The 22,627-nt window shown below is 46.8% G+C and overlaps 1 protein-coding gene across 1 annotated transcript in view; it reads left to right on the forward strand.

The window, feature by feature from the left end:
* The window catches only part of LOC106596204 (glutamate receptor ionotropic, NMDA 2A-like), a 304,463-nt gene extending 282,159 nt beyond the window's left edge, over positions 1 to 22,304 (forward strand). Inside the window, 7 exon segments of the mRNA XM_045719554.1 lie at positions 11,329 to 11,489; positions 15,372 to 15,559; positions 18,384 to 18,622; positions 19,830 to 20,046; positions 20,314 to 20,513; positions 20,515 to 21,298; positions 21,301 to 22,304. Of these exon segments, the coding sequence (XP_045575510.1) occupies positions 11,329 to 11,489; positions 15,372 to 15,559; positions 18,384 to 18,622; positions 19,830 to 20,046; positions 20,314 to 20,513; positions 20,515 to 21,298; positions 21,301 to 22,046 (2,535 nt within the window). The 3' untranslated portion in view covers positions 22,047 to 22,304.
* Positions 22,305 to 22,627: the final 323 nt, after the last annotated feature.

Here is a 22,627-nt window from a genome sequence, read left to right on the forward strand (position 1 = left end):
ATGATGTAAAACACACAGAGATGCTAAAGGGTTAGGCCTAATTCTGATCACACACACACACACACACAGAGATGATGTAAAACACACAGAGATGCTAAAGGGTTAGACCTAATTCTGATCACACACACACAGATGATGTAAAACACACAGAGATGCTAAAGGGTGAGGCCTAATTCTGATCACACACACACACAGAGATGATGTAAAACACACAGAGATGCTAAAGGGTTAGACCTAATTCTGATCACACACACACACACACACAGATGATGTAAAACACACAGAGATGCTAAAGGGTTAGACCTAATTCTGATCACACACACACACACACACACAGATGATGTAAAACACACAGAGATGCTAAAGGGTGAGGCCTTACACACACACACAGATGATGTAAAACACACAGAGATGCTAAAGGGTTAGACCTAATTCTGATCTCACACACACAACACAGATGATGTAAAACACACAGAGATGCTAAAGGGTTAGGCCTAATTCTTTCTCGTGCCTGATATGGAGATTTGAAGTGATTGATAATATATATTTGAAAAAGAAAACACAAATAGAAATATTTCCAGAACATTTTTTCCAGGATTCTCATGACCGTAGGAACCCTCATCGCGTTTTCATTCCGCTTTGATCAAATAAATATATATATATATATATTTAAACTCTCTTTGTGAATCTGAGTAGGTGGTACGCCATTTTGTTTTATAGAGGAGCCGGTACGCTGTCGTCGTCCCCCCCGAAAAATAATATTTAAAAAATTGCTCCGGCCCAAGTCAAGCACTGGCTACCTGCTACAGGACGTGAGTAAGGAGCTGGCTCTCCGTCACCATGGGAACGACGTGTGATCTGTTCTGATCAGACGTAGTATAATATCAGTATTGATTTCATTCTGTGTTTTACCGTTTTACCGTGTGATGATGTAGATTGATGTTTTACCGTGTGATGATGTAGATTGATGTTTTACCGTTTTACCGTGTGATGATGTAGATTGATGTTTTACCGTTTTACCGTGTGATGATGTAGATTGATGTTTTACCGTTTTACCGTGTGACGATGTAGATTGATGTTTTACCGTTTTACCGTGTGACGATGTAGATTGATGTTTTACCGTTTTACCGTGGTGATGATGTAGATTGATGTTTTACCGTTTTACCGTGTGATGATGTAGATTGATGTTTTACCGTTTTACCGTGTGACGATGTAGATTGATGTTTTACCGTTTTACCGTGTGACGATGTAGATTGATGTTTTACCGTTTTACCGTGTGATGATGTAGATTGATGTTTTACCGTTTTACCGTGTGATGATGTAGATTGATGTTTTACCGTTTTACCGTGTGATGATGTAGATTGATGTTTTACCGTTTTACCGTGTGATGATGTAGATTGATGTTTTACCGTTTTACCGTGTGACGATGTAGATTGATGTTTTACCGTTTTACCGTGTGACGATGTAGATTGATGTTTTACCGTTTTACCGTGTGATGATGTAGATTGATGTTTTACCGTTTTACCGTGTGATGATGTAGATTGATGTTTTACCGTTTTACCGTGTGACGATGTAGATTGATGTTTTACCGTGTGATGATGTAGATTGATGTTTTACCGTTTTACCGTGTGATGATGTAGATTGATGTTTTACCGTTTTAGCGTGTGACGATGTAGATTGATGTTTTACCGTTTTACCGTGTGACGATGTAGATTGATGTTTTACCGTTTTACCGTGTGACGATGTAGATTGATGTTTTACCGTTTTACCGTGTGACGATGTAGATTGATGTTTTACCGTTTTACCGTGTGATGATGTAGATTGATGTTTTACCGTTTTACCGTGTGACGATGTAGATTGATGTTTTACCGTTTTACCGTGTGACGATGTAGATTGATGTTTTAACGTTTTACCGTGTGACGATGTAGATTGATGTTTTACCGTTTTACCGTGTGACGATGTAGATTGATGTTTTACCGTTTTACCGTGTGACGATGTAGATTGATGTTTTACCGTTTTACCGTGTGACGATGTAGATTGATGTTTTACCGTTTATGTTGTTGTTATTGTTGTTGTTTGTTTTCCCTCGTCATTTGACACGGTACGGTTTTGATCTATGCCCGTGGTAGTTAGGTGATGTCATGTAATATTACTACGCCGTAAGTATACAAGTTATTAGTAACAGAATGTATTATGTTTCCTTTTTGTGTACTTTAAAAAATACACTACATTCTGCATAGTCACTTCACCCCTACCTACATGTACACATTACCTCAACTAACCTGTAGCCCCCCTCCACACTGACTCGGTACCGGTACCCCCTGTATATAGCCTCATTACTACCCTGTACCCCCTGTATATAGTCTCATTACTACCCTGTACCCCCTGTATATAGTCTCATTACTACCCTGTACCCCTCCACACTGACTCGGTACCGGTACCCCCTGTATATTACCTCATTACTACCCTGTACCCCCTGTATATAGCCTCATTACTACCCTGTACCCCCTGTATATAGTCTCATTACTACCCTGTACCCCCTGTGTATAGTCTCATTACTACCCTGTACCCCTCCACACTGACTCGGTACCGGCACCCCCTGTGTATAGTCTCATTACTACCCTGTACCCCTCCACACTGACTCGGTACCGGCACCCCCTGTGTATAGTCTCATTACTACCCTGTACCCCTCCACACTGACTCGGTACCGGTACCCCCTGTGTATAGTCTCATTACTACCCTGTACCCCTCCACACTGACTCGGTACCGGTACCCCCTGTGTATAGTCTCATTACTACCCTGTACCCCTCCACACTGACTCCGGTACCCCTGTGTATAGTCTCATTACTACCCTGTACCCCTCCACACTGACTCGGTACCGGTACCCCCTGTAAATAACCTCGTTATTGTTATTCTTATTGTGTTACTTTTTATCATTATTATTTTTTACTTTAGGTCTATTTGGTAAATATATTTTCATAACTCTTCTTGAACTGCGCTGTTAATTAAGGGCTTGTAAAGTAATAATTTTCACGGTAAAAGTCTACACTTGTTGTATTTCGACGCATGTGACAAATAAAGTTTGATTTGATGTATCTTTCAACATCCACAGTGTCAACGATACAATATCTTTTTTTTAAGTGACTATTTTAAAATGTCATAAAATCCTACTAACTTGGACATCCTAAAACAATAGAAAACATGTTTTTACTTATTAATGTTTTGTCTTAAATTTATGGTCTGTATTTATTCATGTAGTATTTACATGATGACAGAAATAAAGACCAATTAAAATATTGGAATGATAAAACAGGTCGATGTGATCGCTATGTGTATATTTGCGGCTCACGTTAGTTTCCAAACTCCCTCTTAGATGGTCTTTTACCCAGACAACAATAACATTTCACTAACAAAGGAACGAAGAAAGAAATCTATTGTGTTCAATACAACTGTTGTCTTTATCCTCCCTGTGGGACAATTAGTTATGGAGTAAGATGACAGGAAGAGGAGGAGGAGGACAAGAAGAAGAGAGAGAGAGACGTCTCCCTTCTTTCTTAAATAGCAGTAGAGGAGAGAGATGGACAGGAGGGAGAGAGAGGAGGTATCAGAAAGGAGGGAGACAACAGGAAGGAGAGAGAGAGGAGTATCAGAAAGGAGGGAATGACAAAAAGGAGTATCAGAAAGGAGGGAGATGACAGGAAGGAGAGAGAGAGAGAGAGGTATCAGAAAGGAGGGAGATGACAGGAAGGAGAGAGAGAGAGAGGAGGTATCAGAAAGGAGGGAGATGACAGGAAGGAGAGAGAGAGGAGGTATCAGAAAGGAGGGAGACGACAGGAAGGAGAGAGAGAGAGAGGAGGTATCAGAAAGGAGGGAGACGACAGGAAGGAGAGAGAGAGAGAGAGGAGGTATCAGAAAACGGATGACAGGAAGAGAGAAGAAAAACAGGAAGGAGAGAGAGAGGAGGTATCAGAAAGGAGGGAGACTACAGGAAGGAGAGAGAGAGAGGTATCAGAAAGGAGGGAGATGACAGGAAGGAGAGAGAGAGAGAGAGGAGGTATCAGAAAAACGGGAGATGACAGGAAGGAGAGTGGAGCAGTATAAGAAACAGGGGGAGGGACAGAAGAAGAGGGAGGTATATAAGAAAAACGGGAGACGACTGAAGAAGAGAGAGCTCAGCTGTTTTCCTTCTTTCTTATATATATAAAAAGAGAGAAGAAGAAGAGGACAGAGGAAAGAGGACAGAGGAAAGGTGTATAAACCATCGTTTGCAGGTGTTCCCTAAAGGGCCCCAGTCCACCCAGGACAGCTCATTGAAAAGGGAGCCATTCGAGTTTAGTCCGTGGAGACTAGTAACAGTATATAGTAACAGTATATAGTACCAGTATATAGTAACAGTATATAGTAACAGTATATAGTAACAGTATATAGTAACAGTATATAGTAACAGTATATAGTAACAGCATATAGTAACAGTATATAGTAACAGTATATAGTACCAGTATATAGTAACAGTATATAGTAACAGTATATAGTAACAGTATATAGTAGCAGTATATAGTACCAGTATATAGTAACAGTGAATAGTAACAGTATATAGTAACAGTATATAGTACCAGTATATAGTAACAGTATATAGTAACAGTATATAGTAACAGTATATAGTACCAGTATATAGTAACAGTATATAGTAACAGTATATAGTAGCAGTATATAGTACCAGTATATAGTAACAGTGAATAGTAACAGTATATAGTAACAGTATATAGTACCAGTATATAGTAACAGTATATAGTAACAGTATATAGTAACAGTATATAGTACCAGTATATAGTAACAGTATATAGTAACAGTATATAGTACCAGTATATAGTAACAGTATATAGTAACAGTATATAGTAACAGTATATAGTAACAGTATATAGTAACAGTATATAGTACCAGTATATAGTAACAGTGAATAGTAACAGTATATAGTAACAGTATATAGTACCAGTATATAGTAACAGTATATAGTAACAGTATATAGTAACAGTATATAGTAGCAGTATATAGTACCAGTATATAGTAACAGTGAATAGTAACAGTATATAGTAACAGTATATAGTACCAGTATATAGTAACAGTATATAGTAACAGTATATAGTAACAGTATATAGTAACAGTATATAGTAACAGTATATAGTAGCAGTATATAGTAACAGTATATAGTAACAGTATATAGTAACAGTATATACTAACAGTGAATAGTAACAGTATATAGTAACAGTATATAGTAACAGTATATAGTAACAGTATATACTAACAGTGAATAGTAACAGTATATAGTAACAGTATATAGTAACAGTATATAGTAACAGTATATAGTAACAGTATATAGTAACAGTATATAGTAACAGTATATATTAACAGTGAATAGTAACACTATATAGTAACAGTATATAGTAACAGTATATAGTAGCAGTATATAGTAGCAGTATATAGTAACAGTATATAGTAGCAGTATATAGTAACAGTATATAGTAACAGTATATAGTAGCAGTATATAGTAGCAGTATATAGTAGCAGTATATAGTAACAGTATATAGTAACAGTATATAGTACCAGTATATAGTACCAGTATATAGTACCAGTATATAGTAACAGTATATAGTAACAGTATATAGTAGCAGTATATAGTAGCAGTATGTAGTAACAGTATATAGTAACAGTATATAGTACCAGTATATAGTAACAGTATATAGTAACAGTATATAGTACCAGTATATAGTAACAGTATATAGTACCAGTATATAGTACCAGTATATAGTAACAGTATATAGTAACAGCATATAGTAACAGCATATAGTAACAGTATATAGTAACAGTATATAGTAACAGTATATAGTAACAGTATATAGTAGCAGTATATAGTAACAGTATATAGTAACAGTATATACTAACAGTGAATAGTAACAGTATATAGTAACAGTATATAGTAACAGTATATAGTAGCAGTATATAGTAACAGTATATAGTAACAGTATATAGTAACAGTATATACTGCTGGAGTGTCTAGTGTGTCTTCAATAGGTTGTCAATGAAGACAATTTCCTTGGTCTGTGTGCAGATAGAATGGTTACACACACACACACACACACACACACACACACACACACACACACACACACACACACACACACACACACACACACACACACACACACACACACACACACACACACACACACACACACACACACACACACACACACACACCCGCACACAGGAGAGCAGGCCAGAAGGTGAACAGAGAGAGACAGAGAGAGGGAGGAGAGAGATAGAAAGGTAGAGAGACACAGGAGAGCAGGCCGGAGGGGAACTGAGAGAGACAGAGAGAGGGAGGAGAGAGACACAGGAGAGCAGGCCGGAGGGGAACTGAGAGAGAGACAGAGAGAGGGAGGAGAGAGATAGAAAGGTAGAGAGACACAGGAGAGCAGGCCGGAGGGGAACTGAGAGAGACAGAGAGAGGGAGGAGAGAGATAGAAAGGTAGAGAGACACAGGAGAGCAGGCCGGAGGGGAACTGAGAGAGACAGAGAGAGGGAGGAGAGAGACACAGGAGAGCAGGCCGGAGGGGAACTGAGAGAGAGACAGAGAGAGGGAGGGAGGAGAGAGATAGAAAGGAGAGAGACACAGGAGAGCAGGCCGGAGGGGAACTGAGAGAGACAGAGAGAGGGAGGAGAGAGATAGAAAGGTAGAGAGACACAGGAGAGCAGGCCGGAGGGGAACTGAGAGAGAGACAGAGAGAGGGAGGAGAGAGATAGAAAGGAGAGAGACACAGGAGAGCAGGCCAGAAGGTGAACAGAGAGAGACAGAGAGAGGGAGGAGAGAGATAGAAAGGTAGAGAGACACAGGAGAGCAGGCCGGAGGGGAACTGAGAGAGACAGAGAGAGGGAGGAGAGAGATAGAAAGGTAGAGAGACACAGGAGAGCAGGCCGGAGGGGAACTGAGAGAGACAGAGAGAGGGAGGAGAGAGACACAGGAGAGCAGGCCGGAGGGGAACTGAGAGAGAGACAGAGAGAGGGAGGAGAGAGATAGAAAGGAGAGAGACACAGGAGAGCAGGCCGGAGGGGAACTGAGAGAGACAGAGAGAGGGAGGAGAGAGATAGAAAGGTAGAGAGACACAGGAGAGCAGGCCGGAGGGGGAACTGAGAGAGAGACAGAGAGAGGAGGGAGGAGAGAGATAGAGGAGAGAGACACAGGAGAGCAGGCCGGAGGGGAACTGAGAGAGACAGAGAGAGCGAGGAGAGAGATAGAAAGGTAGAGAGACACAGGAGAGCAGGCCGGAGGGGGAACTGAGAGAGACAGAGAGAGGGAGGAGAGAGACACAGGAGAGCAGGCCGGAGGGGAACTGAGAGAGAGACAGAGAGAGCGAGGAGAGAGATAGAAAGGAGAGAGACACAGGAGAGCAGGCCGGAGGGGAACTGTGGGAGATGAGATCTGCTCCGTCAGGTTACGTAAGAGAGTGACACACAGCACACCCTGGGAGAGAAGGAGGAGAGGAGAGAGAGAAGACAGGAAGAGACAGAGAGAGAGGAGAGAGAGAAGACAGGAAGAGACAGAGAGAGGGAGGAGAGGAGAGAGAGAAGACAGGAAGAGACAGAGGGAGGAGAGGAGAGAGAGAAGACAGGAAGAGACAGAGAGAGGGAGGAGAGGAGAGAAGACAGGAAGAGACAGAGAGAGGAGAGGAAAGAGAGAGAAGACAGGAAGACACAGAGAGAGGGAGGAGAGGAGAGAGATAGAAAGGAGACAGACAGACAGACAAGGGGCATGCTGATTGAAATGCTAGAGAGGAAAATGCTAGACAGGTAAACATAAACTTTGGACAACGATATGGCTGGCTGGCTGGTAGGCAGACACAGTCAGACAGTCTGTCAGTCTGACAGAAGACAGGCAGGCAGGCAGTCAGTCAGACCGGCAGAAGACAGGGGCAGGAAGCCAGCCAGCCAGCCAGCCAGCCAGCCAGCCAGCCAGCCAGCCAGACAGACAGACAGACAGACAGACAGACAGACAGACAGACAGACAGACAGACAGACAGACAGACAGACAGACAGACAGACAGACAGACAGACAGACAGACAGACAGACAGACAGACAGGGAAGGAAGGAAGGAAGGAAGGAAGGAAGGAAGGAAGGAAGGAAGGAAGGAAGGAAGGAAGGAAGGAAGGAAGGAAGGAAGGAAGGAAGGAAGGAAGGAAGGAAGGAAGGAAGGAAGGAAGGATAGTGTCCTTTCCCCTCAGGCCTTCCCTCTTGATGCTGACGTAAACTCTCAATATGACATCATCATCTTGTATGACCTCAAATCAACTGGAGCCAACACATCCACATACACACACACACACACACACACACACACACACACACACACACACACACACACACACACACACACACACACACACACACACACACACACACACACACACACACACACACACACACACACACACACACACATCACACACACACACACACACACACACACACACGAGTAAATGTTGTCTGTTATTGATAGCAACAGACTGTTTGTTGATGAGGTCAGATCGTTAGAGCCTGAATAACATATGGATAATATCCTGTAAATAGACAGAGAGAGGAGGGAGAGAGAGAGGGGGAGAGAGAGAGAGGGGGAGGGGAGGAGAGAGAGAGGGGGAAGAGAGAGAGAGGGGGAGAAGGGAGAGGAGAAGAGAGAGAGAGAGGGGGAGAGGAGAAGAGAGAGAGAGGGGGAGAGGGAGAGGAGAAGCGAGAGAGAGAGGGGGAGAGAGAGAGAGAGAGAGAGAGAGAGAGAGGGGGAAGAGAGAGAGAGAGAGGGGGAGTGGGGAGGGGAGGAGAGAGAGAGAGGTGGGAAGAGAGAGAGAGGGGAGGGGAGGAGAGAGAGAGAGGGGAGGGAGGAGAGAGAGAGAGGGGGAGAGGGGAAGAGAGAGAGAGAGGGGGAGAGGGGAGAGGAGAAGAGAGAGAGAGGGGGAAAGAGAGAGAGAGGGGGGAAGAGAGAGAGAGTGGAGAGAGAGAGAGTGGAGAGTCCTTTAGTCTCAGGTCCTTTACTCTGTAGTCCTTTACTCTGTAGTCCTTTAGTCTCAGGTCCTTTACTCTGTAGTCCTTTACTCTATAGTCCTTTACTCTGTAGTCCTTTACTCTGTAGTCCTTTACTCTGTAGTCCTTTACTCTGTAGTCCTTTAGTCTCAGGTCCTTTACTCTGTAGTCCTTTACTCTGTAGTCCTTTACTCTGTAGTCCTTTAGTCTCAGGTCCTTTACTCTGTAGTCCTTTACTCTGTAGTCCTTTAGTCTCAGGTCCTTTACTCTGTAGTCCTTTAGTCTCAGGTCCTTTACTCTGTAGTCCTTTACTCTATAGTCCTTTACTCTGTAGTCCTTTACTCTGTAGTCCTTTACTCTGTAGTCCTTTACTCTGTAGTCCTTTAGTCTCAGGTCCTTTACTCTGTAGTCCTTTACTCTGTAGTCCTTTACTCTGTAGTCCTTTAGTCTCAGGTCCTTTACTCTGTAGTCCTTTACTCTGTAGTCCTTTAGTCTCAGGTCCTTTACTCTGTAGTCCTTTACTCTGTAGTCCTTTAGTCTCAGGTCCTTTACTCTGTAGTCCTTTACTCTGTAGTCCTTTAGTCTCAGGTCCTTTACTCTGTAGTCCTTTACTCTGTAGTCCTTTACTCTCAGGTCCTTTACTCTGTAGTCCTTTACTCTGTAGTCCTTTACTCTGTAGTCCTTTAGTCTCAGGTCCTTTACTCTGTAGTCCTTTACTCTGTAGTCCTTTACTCTGTAGTCCTTTACTCTGTAGTCCTTTAGTCTCAGGTCCTTTACTCTGTAGTCCTTTACTCTGTAGTCCTTTAGTCTCAGGTCCTTTACTCTGTAGTCCTTTACTCTGTAGTCCTTTACTCTGTAGTCCTTTACTCTGTAGTCCTTTACTCTGTAGTCCTTTACTCTGTAGTCCTTTACTCTATAGTCCTTTACTCTGTAGTCCTTTACTCTATAGTCCTTTACTCTGTAGTCCTTTACTCGGTAGTCCTTTACTCTGTAGTCCTTTACTCTCAGGTCCTTTACTCTGTAGTCCTTTACTCTCAGGTCCTTTACTCTATAGTCCTTTACTCTGTAGTCCTTTACTCTGTAGTCCTTTAGTCTCAGGTCCTTTACTCTCAGGTCCTTTACTCTCAGGTCCTTTAGTCTCAGGTCCTTTACTCTCAGGTCCTTTACTCTGTAGTCCTTTACTCTGTAGTCCTTTACTCTCAGGTCCTTTACTCTGTAGTCCTTTACTCTGTAGTCCTTTACTCTGTAGTCCTTTACTCTCAGGTCCTTTACTCTGTAGTCCTTTACTCTGTAGTCCTTTAGTCTCAGGTCCTTTACTCTGTAGTCCTTTACTCTGTAGTCCTTTAGTCTCAGGTCCTTTACTCTGTAGTCCTTTACTCTGTAGTCCTTTAGTCTCAGGTCCTTTACTCTGTAGTCCTTTACTCTGTAGTCCTTTAGTCTCAGGTCCTTTACTCTGTAGTCCTTTACTCTCAGGTCCTTTACTCTGTAGTCCTTTACTCTCAGGTCCTTTACTCTATAGTCCTTTACTCTGTAGTCCTTTACTCTGTAGTCCTTTAGTCTCAGGTCCTTTACTCTCAGGTCCTTTACTCTGTAGTCCTTTAGTCTCAGGTCCTTTACTCTCAGGTCCTTTACTCTGTAGTCCTTTACTCTGTAGTCCTTTACTCTCAGGTCCTTTACTCTGTAGTCCTTTACTCTCAGGTCCTTTACTCTATAGTCCTTTACTCTGTAGTCCTTTACTCTATAGTCCTTTACTCTATAGTCCTTTACTCTGTAGTCCTTTAGTCTGTAGTCCTTTACTCTGTAGTCCTTTACTCTCAGGTCCTTTACTCTGTAGTCCTTTAGTCTGTAGTCCTTTACTCTGTAGTCCTTTACTCTCAGGTCCTTTACTCTGTAGTCCTTTAGTCTCAGGTCCTTTACTCTGTAGTCCTTTAGTCTATAGTCCTTTACTCTGTAGTCCTTTACTCTCAGGTCCTTTACTCTGTAGTCCTTTAGTCTGTAGTCCTTTACTCTGTAGTCCTTTACTCTCAGGTCCTTTACTCTGTAGTCCTTTAGTCTCAGGTCCTTTACTCTGTAGTCCTTTAGTCTCAGGTCCTTTACTCTGTAGTCCTTTACTCTGTAGTCCTTTACTCTCAGGTCCTTTACTCTATGTCTCTGTGACATGTCTCTGCAGCCCTGTCCTTTCTGCTCTCATTCTTCCTCTTCTCCTTCATGTTGTTCTGTTATCGTTCTCATTCTTCTCCTTCCCCCCCCCTTTTCTCCAGTTCCAGAATCCGTACGCGTACTCCCCTCCGTTCCGTTTTGGGACGGTCCCCAACGGTTCCACGGAGAGGAACATCAGGAAGAATTACCCTAATATGCACGAGTACCTCTCCAAGTACCACCAGACAGGGGTTCAGGACGCTCTGGTCAGCCTGAAGACGGGGTAGGAAGCCTGGGCACAGCGGGAGGGGGGGGGCGAAGGGCCCTCCTCTGTGGGTCTCACTCACCTATCTCTGGTCTGGATGTCTCATCATATGAGGGGCTGAATGGTCTCTCATCATGTCTTCTCTGTCGTCATACGAGGGGCTGGATATCTCTCATCGTGTGTGTGTCTGTTTTCGCTCTGCGTCGGTATGTCCGTGTGTGTGTGTGTCTGTGTGTGTGTGTGTGTGTGTGTGTGTGTGTGTGTGTGTGTGTGTGTGTGTGTGTGTGTGTGTGTTTGGTGTGTGTTGCTGCACTCTGGCTATAGACGATATAGACGATTCACAACCAATAGAGAGAGTTCCCATCTCCCTAACCCAGTTAGTGTTGTGTGTGTGTGTGTGTGTGTGTGTGTGTGTGTGTGTGTGTGTGTGTGTGTGTGTGTGTGTGTGTGTGTGTGTGTGTGTGTTGTTTTTCATTGACGACCAAGGCAGCAGAATGAATGAAAAAGCTAACAGGGAGTAGCAGCACTATTTAACACTGGTCTGTATAAAGGGAGAGGAGACGGAGGGTGTGTGTGTGTGTGTGTGTGTGTGTGTGTGTGTGTGTGTGTGTGTGTGTGTGTGTGTGTGTGTGTGTGTGTGTGTGTGTGTGTGTGTGTGTGTGTGTGCTATTTGAATGGTTATTCAAATTGGAGCGTTGAGGTCTGACAGGATGACTGGAGGAATGAGGAGAGCAGAAGGAGTGAAAGACAGGAGGAGAGGAAGGGAGGAGGGGAGGAGGGGAGGAGGGTAGCAGGGGAGGAGAGGAGAGGAGGGGAGGTGGGGAGGAGGGGAGGAGGGAGGAGGGGAGGAGGAGAGGAGGAGGAGGGAGGAGGGGAGGAGGGGAGGAGGGAGGAGGGGAGGAGGGTAGCAGGGGAGGAGGAGAGGAGGGGAGGAGGGGAGCAGGGGAGGAGGGGAGGAGGGGAGGAGGGGAGGAGGGAGGAGGGTAGCAGGGGAGGAGGAGAGGAGGGGAGGTGGGGAGGAGGGGAGCAGGGGAGGAGAGGAGGGGAGGTGGGGAGGAGGGGAGCAGGGGAGGAGAGGAGGGAGGTGGGGAGGAGGGTAGCAGGGGAGGAGGGGAGCAGGGTAGCAGGGGAGGAGGGGAGGAGGGAGGAGGGGAGGAGGGGAGCAGGGAGGAGGGGAGGAGGGGAGGTGGGGAGGAGGAGAGGAGGGGAGGAGGGGAGCAGGGGAGGAGGGGAGCAGGGGAGGAGGGGAGGAGGGGAGGAGGGGAGGTGGGGAGGAGGGAGCAGGGGAGGAGGGGAGGAGGGGAGGTGGGGAGGAGGGTAGCAGGGGAGGAGAGGAGGGGAGGTGGGGAGGAGGAGAGGTGGGGAGGAGGGTAGCAGGGGAGGAGGGGAGGAGGGGAGGAGAGGAGGAGGAGGGGAGGAGGGTAGCAGGGGAGGAGGGGAGGAGGGGAGGAGGGTAGCAGGGGAGGAGGGGAGGAGAGGAGGAGGAGGGGAGGAGGGTAGTAGAGAGGAGGGAAAGAGGGGACAGGAAGAGAGGAGGGAAAGAGGGGACAGGAAGAGAGGAGGGAAAGAGGGGACAGGAAGAGAGGAGGGAAAGAGGGACAGGAAGAGAGGAGGGAAAGAGGGGACAGGAAGAGAGGAGGGAAAGAGGGACAGGAAGAGAGGAGGGAAAGAGGGGACAGGAAGAGAGGAGGGAAAGAGGGGACAGGAAGAGAGGAGGGAAAGAGGGGACAGGAAGAGAGGAGGGAAAGAGGGGACAGGAAGAGAGGAGGGAAAGAGGGGACAGGAAGAGAGGAGGGAAAGAGGGGACAGGAAGAGAGGAGGGAAAGAGGGGACAGGAAGAGAGGAGGGAAAGAGGGACAGGAAGAGAGGAGGGAAAGTTGAAATGGAAAACTAGAAGAGTAGGGAAAGCTGGCGATGAGTGGTGACATGGGGAGAGGTTGTTTTTGATTGGTTAATGACTGGCGAATAGAATATTTTGATTGATTAATAGCTAGGGAATAGAATATTTTGATTGATTAATAGCTAGGGAATAGAATATTTTGATTGATTAATAGCTAGGGAATAGAATATTTTGATTGATTAATAGCTAGGGAATAGAATATTTTGATTGATTAATAGCTAGGGAATAGAATATTTTGATTGATTAATAGCTAGGGAATACAACTATTTGATTGGTTAATGGCTAGGGAATATACTATTTGGATTGGTTAATTACTGGGGAATATAATCCAATCAGAGCATTTTACCCACGAGAGAAAACCCCTTGAAGAGATGAAGGAGAGACAGAGAGGGAAGGAAGAGAGGAAAGACGGAGAAAGGAGAGAGAAGTTTTGGACTCCCGAGTGTCACAGCGGTCTAAGGCACTGCATCTCAGTGCTAGAGGTGTCACTACAGACCCTGGTTCGATTCCAGGCTGTATCACAGCGGTCTAAGGCACTGCATCTCAGTGCTAGAGGTGTCACAACAGACCCTGGTTCGAATCCAGGCTGTATCACAGCGGTCTAAGGCACTGCATCTCAGTGCTAGAGGTGTCACTACAGACCCTGGTTCGAATCCAGGCTGTATCACAGCGGTCTAAGGCACTGCATCTCAGTGCTAGAGGTGTCACTACAGACCCTGGTTCGATTCCAGGCTGTATCACAGCGGTCTAAGGCACTGCATCTCAGTGCTAGAGGTGTCACTACAGACCCTGGTTCGAATCCAGGCTGTATCACAGCGGTCTAAGGCACTGCATCTCAGTGCTAGAGGTGTCACTACAGACCCTGGTTCGATTCCAGGCTGTATCACAGCGGTCTAAGGCACTGCATCTCAGTGCTAGAGGCGTCACTACAGACCCTGGTTCGATGGAGGAGAGACAGATAGAGGGAGGAGAGACAGAGAGAGGGAGGAGAGGGAGGAGAGGGAGGAGAGACAGAGAGAGGGAGGAGAGACAGAGAGAGGGAGGAGAGGGAGGAGAGGGAGGAGAGGGAGGAGAGACAGAGAGAGGGAGGAGAGACAGAGAGGGAGGAGAGACAGAGAGAGGATTGAGAAACAGAGTTTCTCTGCTCTGATATCTAAGATAGAGGGATTTATACACACACACACACACACGCACGCAAGCACGCAAACACACACACACACACACACACATGCACACACACACACACACACACACACACACACACACACACACACACACACACACACACACACACACACACACACACACGCCCAGCCAGCCCTTAGTTAACCGTATTACAGAGCTAAACGATGGACTGTGGACCAGTTGACATTCAATGAATGCCAGACAGTGGCTTGCTATTAGAGGAAGTGTGTGTATGTTTATGTCTGTGTCAGTGTGTGTGTGTGTGTGTGAACTTTATCTAGCTGTACAGGAGGTGCCTCAGTGTTTTGGTCCTCCAGAAGGGTTTGACAAATAAAATAGTTCCTGTCTATCTGTCTCTCTCTGTCTCTATCTGTCTCTCTGTATCTGTCTCTCTCTCTCTCTCTCTCTCTCTCTCTCTCTCTCTCTCTCTCTGTTTCTCTCTCTCTCTCTCTCTATCTCTCTCTCTGTTTCTCAATTCAATTAAATTCAATTCGCTTTATTGACCTGACATAACAATGTACATATTGCCAAAGCTTATTTTTGGATATTTACAATACTCTGTTTCTCTGTCTATCTGACTCTCTGTCTCTCTCTGTCTCTCTCTGTCTCTCTCTGTCTCTCTCTGTCTTTCTGTCTCTCGGTTTCTCTCTCTCTGTCTCTCTGTGTCTCTCTGTGTCATTCTCTCTGTGTCTCTCTCTGTTTCTCTCTCTGTCTCTCTGTCTCTCTCTCTGTTTCTCTCTCTCTCTCTCTCTCTCTCTGTCTCTCTCTCTCTGTTTCTCTCTCTCTCTCTCTCTGTTTCTCTCTCTCCTTCTCAGTAAACTGGATGCCTTCATCTATGATGCCGCTGTGTTGAACTATGCAGCGGGTCGTGATGAGGGCTGTAAGCTGGTCACCATCGGCAGCGGGTACATCTTTGCCACCACCGGCTATGGCATCGCTCTGCATAAAGGGTCCTACTGGAAACGCCAGGTGGACCTGGCTATACTGGCTATTATAGGAGATGGTGAGACACACACACACACACACACACACACACACACACACACACACACACACACACACACACACACACACACACACACACACACACACACACACACACACACACACACACACACACACAAACATATGTTAACGTTGCCAAAGCAAGTGGAGTAGAAAATATACAAAAGGTAAATAAACAATAAAAATGAACAGTAAACATTACACTCATAGAAGTTCCAATACAATAAAGACATTACTAATGTCATATTATGTCTATATACAGTGTTGTAACAATGGCTCAGTTTCCACCTCATTTTGTGGGCAGTGTTGCACATAGCCTGTCTTCTCTTGAGAGCCAGGTCTGCCTACAGCGACCTTTCTCAATAGCAAGGCTATGCTCACTGAGTCTGTGCATAGTCAAAGCTTTCCTTAAGTTTGGGTAAGTACTGTCAAGTAATTATCTTTTTGTTTTCTAATGATTTGTTTGGGTCTAATTGTGTTGTTGTCCTGGGGCTCTGTGGGGTGTGTTTGTGTTTGTGAACAGAGCCCCAGGACCAGCTTGCTTAGGGGGACTCTTCTCCAGGTTCATCTCTCTGTAGGTGGTGGCTTCTCACTGCAGACTGTTCTAGTGGCCTCGCCAATTCATTGATATATATGTTGAAGAGGGTGGGGCTTAAGGTGCATCCCTGTCTCACCCCATGGGCCTCTGGGAAGAAATGTGTGTGTGATTATTTTGCCTATTTTAACCGCACACTTGTTGTTTGTGTATTCCAGGTTGTATGGCAACAAAATAGCCACTGTACATGGACTTTATAATGTCGTATGTTTTCCCACAACACCACTTTCCATCAATATGTAAACCAGACCCTCAGGCTAAACTGAGTCAAAAGCTTTTTTGAAATCAACAATGCATGAGAAGACTTTGCCTTTGTTTTGGTTTGTTTGTTTGTCAGTTAGGGTGCGCAGGGTGAATACTTGTTCTGTCGTACGATAATTTGGTAAAAAGACAATATGACATTTGCTCAGTACATTGTTTTCACTGAGGAAATGTACGAGTCTGCTGTTAATGATAATGCAGAGGAATTTTCCCAAGGTTGCTGTTGGAGTCAAATTTGTCTCTCTCTCTCACACACACACACACACACACACACACACACACACACACACACACACACACACACACACACACACACACACACACACACACACACACACACACACACACACACACACACACACACAGTCTCTTTCTCTATGTCTGTTTCTGTCTGTGTCTGTCTTTCTCTCTCTCACACACACACACCAGCATGGACACACACACACACACACACACACACACACACACACACACACACACACACACACCGTACCCCGTGGTCTGCATCACAAAGGGAATATATAGAAACCTTTGATGTGGAGTCAAAATGTGTGTGTGTGTGTGTGTGTGTGTGTGTGGTGTGTGTGTGTGTGTGTGTGTGTGTGTGTGTGTGTGTGTGTGTGTGTGTGTGTGTGTGTGTGTGTGTGTGTGTGTGTGTGTGTGTGTGTGTGTAAGCCATTATAATGTATAAATTGTAATGTATTCTTCTCTGTGGTCGTCTCTGATCCAGCCTGTATGTGACTCCCAGCTGCTTCACTCAAAACAAGTCACCATCACATTACACACTGTGGTTTATCTACTGAACATTATGTACTATATACATTATGTATGTTAGGAGGAGGAGGAGGGGGAGATAGAGGGGGAGATAGAGGGGGAGGAGAGGAGGGGGGAGATAGAGGGGAGGGGGAGATAGAGGAGGAGGAGGAGATAGAGGAGGAGGAGGAGGGCCGTAGTTTAAAGTAGTGCACTATATAGGGAACATTTGGGACATTGCCTGACATTCTCCTCCCTGTGTGTATAATATGGTTAGTGATGTCATGTGTTTCTACAACGCCAGGAGGTATGGTAAACACACACACACACACACACACACACACACACACACACACACACACACACACACACACACACACACACACACACACACACACACACACACACGGCGTACTCAAGCTGAATGACAGTAATGCCATTAGATTAATGGGACCTTAAATGTCAGAGAGGAGGAGGAGGAAGAGGAGGAGGAGGAGGAAGAGGAGGAGAACGAGACAATAAAGTGAATGATATTTTTATTTCTCTCCCTCCCTTTTTGCTGCTCTCTGACTTCTCTACTCCCTCCCTCCCTCCTCCCTCCCTCCCTCCCTCCCTCCTCCCTCCCTCCCTCCCTCCCTCCCTCCCTCCCTCCCTCCCTCCCATCTCTGTCCTCTCTCCTCTCTCTCTCTCTCTCTCTCTCTCTCTCTCTCTCTCTCTCTCCCTCCCTTTTTGCTGCTCTCTGACTTCTCTCTCTCTCCCTCCGTCAATCTCTCTCTTTCTGTCCTCTCTCCTCTCTCTCGCTCACTCTCTCGCTTTCTCTTCTCCCTCCCTCCCTCTCGCTCTCTTTCTCCCCCTCCCTCCCTCCCTCCCTCCCTCCCTCCCTCCCTCCCTCCCTCCCTCCCTCCCACTCTTTCTGTCCTCTCTCCTCTCTCTCTCTTTCTTCACCCTCCCTCCCTCCCTCCCTCCCTCCCTCCCTCCCTCCCTCCTCCCTCCCTCCCTCCCTCCCTCCCTCCCTCCCTCCCTCCCTCCCTCCCTCCCACTCTTTCTGTCCTCTCTCCCTCTCTCTCTCTCTCTCTCTCTCTCTCTCTCCCTCCCTTTTTTTGCTGCTCTCTGACTTCTCTCTCTCCCTCCGTCAATCTCTCTCTTTCTGTCCTCTCTCTCTCTCTCTCTCTCTCTCTCTCTCGCTTTCTCCACTCTCCCTCCCTCCCTCCAGGTGAGATGGAGGAGCTGGAAGCTCAGTGGCTAACGGGGATCTGTCACCATGAGAAGAACGAGGTGATGTCCAGTCAGCTGGATATAGACAACATGGCTGGAGTGTTTTACATGCTGGCTACCGCAATGGGACTGTCTCTCATCACCTTCATATCAGAGCATCTCTTCTACTGGAGGTTGAGATACTGTTTCACTGGAGTCTGTACTGGAACACCGGGACTACTGTTCTCCATCAGTAGGGTAAGACTGGGGTTAGGGGTTAGGGGTTAGGGGTTAGGGGTAGGGGTAGGGGTTAGGGGGTAGGGGTTAGGGGTTAGGGTTAGGGTTAGGGTTAGGGGTAGGGTTAGGGGTTAGGAGTAGGGGTTAGGGGTTAGGGGGTAGGGGTTAGGGTTGGGGGTAGGGGTAGGGGTAGGGGTTAGAGGGTAGACTGGGTGGTAGGGGTTAGGGGGTAGGGGGTTAGGGGGTAGGGGGTAGGCTGTAGGAGTTAAGGTGTAGGGGGTAGGGGTTAGGGCGTAGGGGTTAGGGCGTAGGGGTTAGGGCGTAGGGGTTAGGGCGTATGGTTGGGGTATTAGGGAGGTAGGGGCTGGGGAGAGGGACAGACAGAGAGAGATAGCATTGTCCCGGGAGACATGGTGTGTGGAAGTAAGGGGCTGGGGAGAGGGACCGACAGAGAGAGATAGCATTGTCCTGGGAGACATGGTGTGTGGAGGTAAGGGGCTGGGGAGAGGGACAGACAGAGAGAGATAGCATTGTCCTGGGAGACATGGTGTGTGGAGGTAAGGGGCTGGGGAGAGGGACAGACAGAGAGAGATAGCATTGTCCTGGGAGACATGGTGTGTGGAGGTAAGGGGCTGGGGAGAGGGACAGACAGAGAGAGATAGCATTGTCCTGGGAGACATGGTGTGTGGAGGTAAGGGGCTGGGGTGAGGGACAGACACAATCTGTCTCCCTCTCCGCTGTACCTTTCTGGGTAGTAATATAAATCACAATACGGTTTGGAATACTATCTAAGTAATTATGTTAAATGTTCATGAGAAATGAAAAAAGATGGTGTCCCGGATGCCGAGTCAGTCGATACTCATGTGATCCTCCGGGTGAATAATCCTTTACTGGGACGGAGAATACAGGGGGATAGTTACCAGGAGACACACACTTTTAGACAACAGTCATACTTCAAATGATGATCCATAGAGGATAATCTGTCTCTCTCTCTCTCTCTCTCTCTCTCTCTCTGTCTCTCTCTCTCTGTCTCTCTCTGTCTCTCTCTGTCTCTGTCTCTCTCTCTCTCTCTTTGTCTCCTCCATCTCCCTCCCCCTCCCCTCTCTCTCTCTCTCTCTCTCTCTCTCTCTGTCTCTCTCTGTCTCTCTCTGTCTCTGTCTCTCTCTCTCTCTCTTTGTCTCCTCCATCTCCCTCCCCCTCCCCCTCTGTCTCCTCTCTCTCTCTGTAGGGGATTTGGAGTTGTATCCACGGCGTCCACATCGACATGAAGAAGAAGTCAGAGCTGGATTTTAGCCCTCAGGCCAACATGTTGAAGCTCATCAAGTCAGCCAAACAGATGACCAACATGACTAACCTGTCTGCTTCCAGGATCAATTCCCCCAAACGGGCGGCTGAATTCATGCACTCGGCGGGGCCCATGATCATGGACATGATGGCGGAGAAAGGTTTTTTCTTTCAATTTGTTTTTGATTCAAACACATTACAACCGTAAACAGTGGATACAATGCATTTCAAATCATTGAGGATGGTTCTTCTTATGTTACAAACACATTACAACCATAAATCGTGGCTACAATGCATTTCAAATCATTAAAAACAATATATATTTTTTATTTATTTAACCTTTATTTAACTAGGCAAGTCAGTTATTTTTTATTTATTTACAATGACGGCCTACAGATCATTGAGGATGTTTCTTCTTTATTTTTAAGGTAACTTCATCTACGCCGACAATCGAAGCTACGCCCCTAAAGAGGTGATCTACGGCGATACGGGCGACCTCCAGGCGTACCTGGCCAACCGACACAAAGACCACCTCAATAACTATATCTTCCAAGGCGGACAGCACCCTCTGACCCTCAACGAGTCGAACCCAAACTCCGTGGAAGTGGCGGTGAGCGCGGACGCCCGCTCAGACCAACGCCAAACCCAGAGGCCTGTGGAAGAAGTCTGTGGACACAATGCGGCAAGTTCCAGGTGTACCGGGTCCCGACATGCTCTCCACCGACCCTCGTGTATCCATGAAGACCCAACGGTACCTTCCGGAGGAAGCAGCTCACTCGGACATCTCTGACTGCTCCAGCCGAGGAGGAGGCGGCGGTTCGTACCAGGACCCAGAAAACAACAAGCACCTGAAAAACAAGGACGGATTAAAAAAAAGACAGTTGCCGTCGAAATACCCTAGGGACTGCAGCGAAGTAGAGCTGTCCTATTTAAAGACTAAACAGGGCAGCGGAGGGGGTGGTGGTGGTGGAGTGGGACCACAGGGACAGATCTACACCATAGACTCAGATAGAGAACTCAATCTCAACTCTGATTCTTTACACTACCGCGAGAGTCGAGGCCTGGCCGCCGATGACCTGGACTACCCGGAGATGTACTCCGACCACAACGACAACTACAGGAAGTGTCAGGATCAACCAATCATACACCTCAACTCGTCCCCGTTGCATCACACCGACGTCGACCTGCTCCCGGATTCGACCTACTCCAAACACTACAGCGTGAAGGATAAGTCCCTATCGCTGTCGCCCCACGAGACCAACGACCGTTCCAAACAGACCCACTGCCGCTCCTGTCTGTCCAAGTTCCCTGCCAGTAGCGGCTACACCCAGGGTCACTACACGCCCACAAACACTGCTTCTTCTGCTGCCGCCGTCGCCGCAGCTGCCGTCCGTTCGCCCTACAACCGCTGCGAGCGTGCCTCCACACCGCTAACCTCTACGACATCAGCGAAGACCAGCTGCTCCAGGATGCCCTGTTGACCAACCAGGGCATCCAACACCAGGACGAGATGTTCGGTCACTACTGGCCTCAGACGGACGGTCCTCACGTCCAGAAGAGAAACCGTCTGCGTATGTCCCGCCAGCACTCATTCGACAACATCATGCTGGAAAAACCTAAAGAAGTGGACCTGGGACGTCCCGCTCGCTCTGTCAGCCTCAAAGAGAAAGACCGCTGCTTCCTGGATGATTCTCCTTACGCCAACCTGTTCAGCGTCCGCCAGGCTGACAAGCTGTTCGGCTCCAGATCGATGCTGTTCAACCTGGAGGAAAACAAACGGAGCAAGTCGCTGTACCCCGACCACGGCTCTGACAACCCCTTCATGGCGTCTTCGCTGAGGGACGACACGCGCCTCGTCCACGGACGCAGCTCCTCCGACATTTACAAACAGCTGGGAGGAGGAGGAGGAGGGTTCAAAACGTCTTCATCGCAACGCAACGAGAACAATCTGAGATCCTCCGTCAAATCCACCGCTTCCTACTGCTCCCGGGACGGAGGCCGGATACCAGCCAATGACATGTACATTACAGAGCATGTGATGCCTTATGTAGCCAATAAGACGAGTGCGTACTCAGCTGTCCCGCGGGGGGTACTAAACTCGGCCCAGTTCAGTAACAGACGGGTTTATAAGAAGATACCCAGTCTGGAGTCAGATGTTTAATTAACTATGATTATAATTATTAGTAGTAGGGTTATTATGAAGTCTCTCTGCTTTGTTGTATTATAGTTTCAAACTATCTACTATCCACTTAGGATGCCATAGACACACTTATTCTTCTTCTACTACTAGAACTACTACATGTTAAGCCAGATATAAGTACCAGGGGAGTTGTAGCTCTCTCTCTCTCTCTACTGATCTCTCTGTTCCTTCCAGGGGAGTTGTAGCTCTCTCTCTCTCTCTACTGATCTCTCTGTTCCTTCCAGGGGAGTTGTAGCTCTCTCTCTCTCTCTACTGATCTCTCTGTTCCTTCCAGGGGAGTTGTAGCTCTCTCTCTCTCTCTGCTGATCTCTCTGTTCCTTCCAGGGGAGTTGTAGCTCTCTCTCTCTCTCTACTGATCTCTCTGTTCCTTCCAGGGGAGTTGTAGCTCTCTCTCTCTCTGCTGATCTCTCTGTTCCTTCCAGGGGAGTTGTAGCTCTCTCTCTCTCTCTGCTGATCTCTCTGTTCCTTCCAGGGGAGTTGTAGCTCTCTCTCTCTCTCTGCAGATCTCTCTGTTCCTTCCAGGGGAAATGTAGCTCTCTCTC

This window comes from Salmo salar, chromosome ssa06, assembly GCF_905237065.1.
Source record: "Salmo salar chromosome ssa06, Ssal_v3.1, whole genome shotgun sequence".
NCBI lineage: Eukaryota > Metazoa > Chordata > Actinopteri > Salmoniformes > Salmonidae > Salmo > Salmo salar.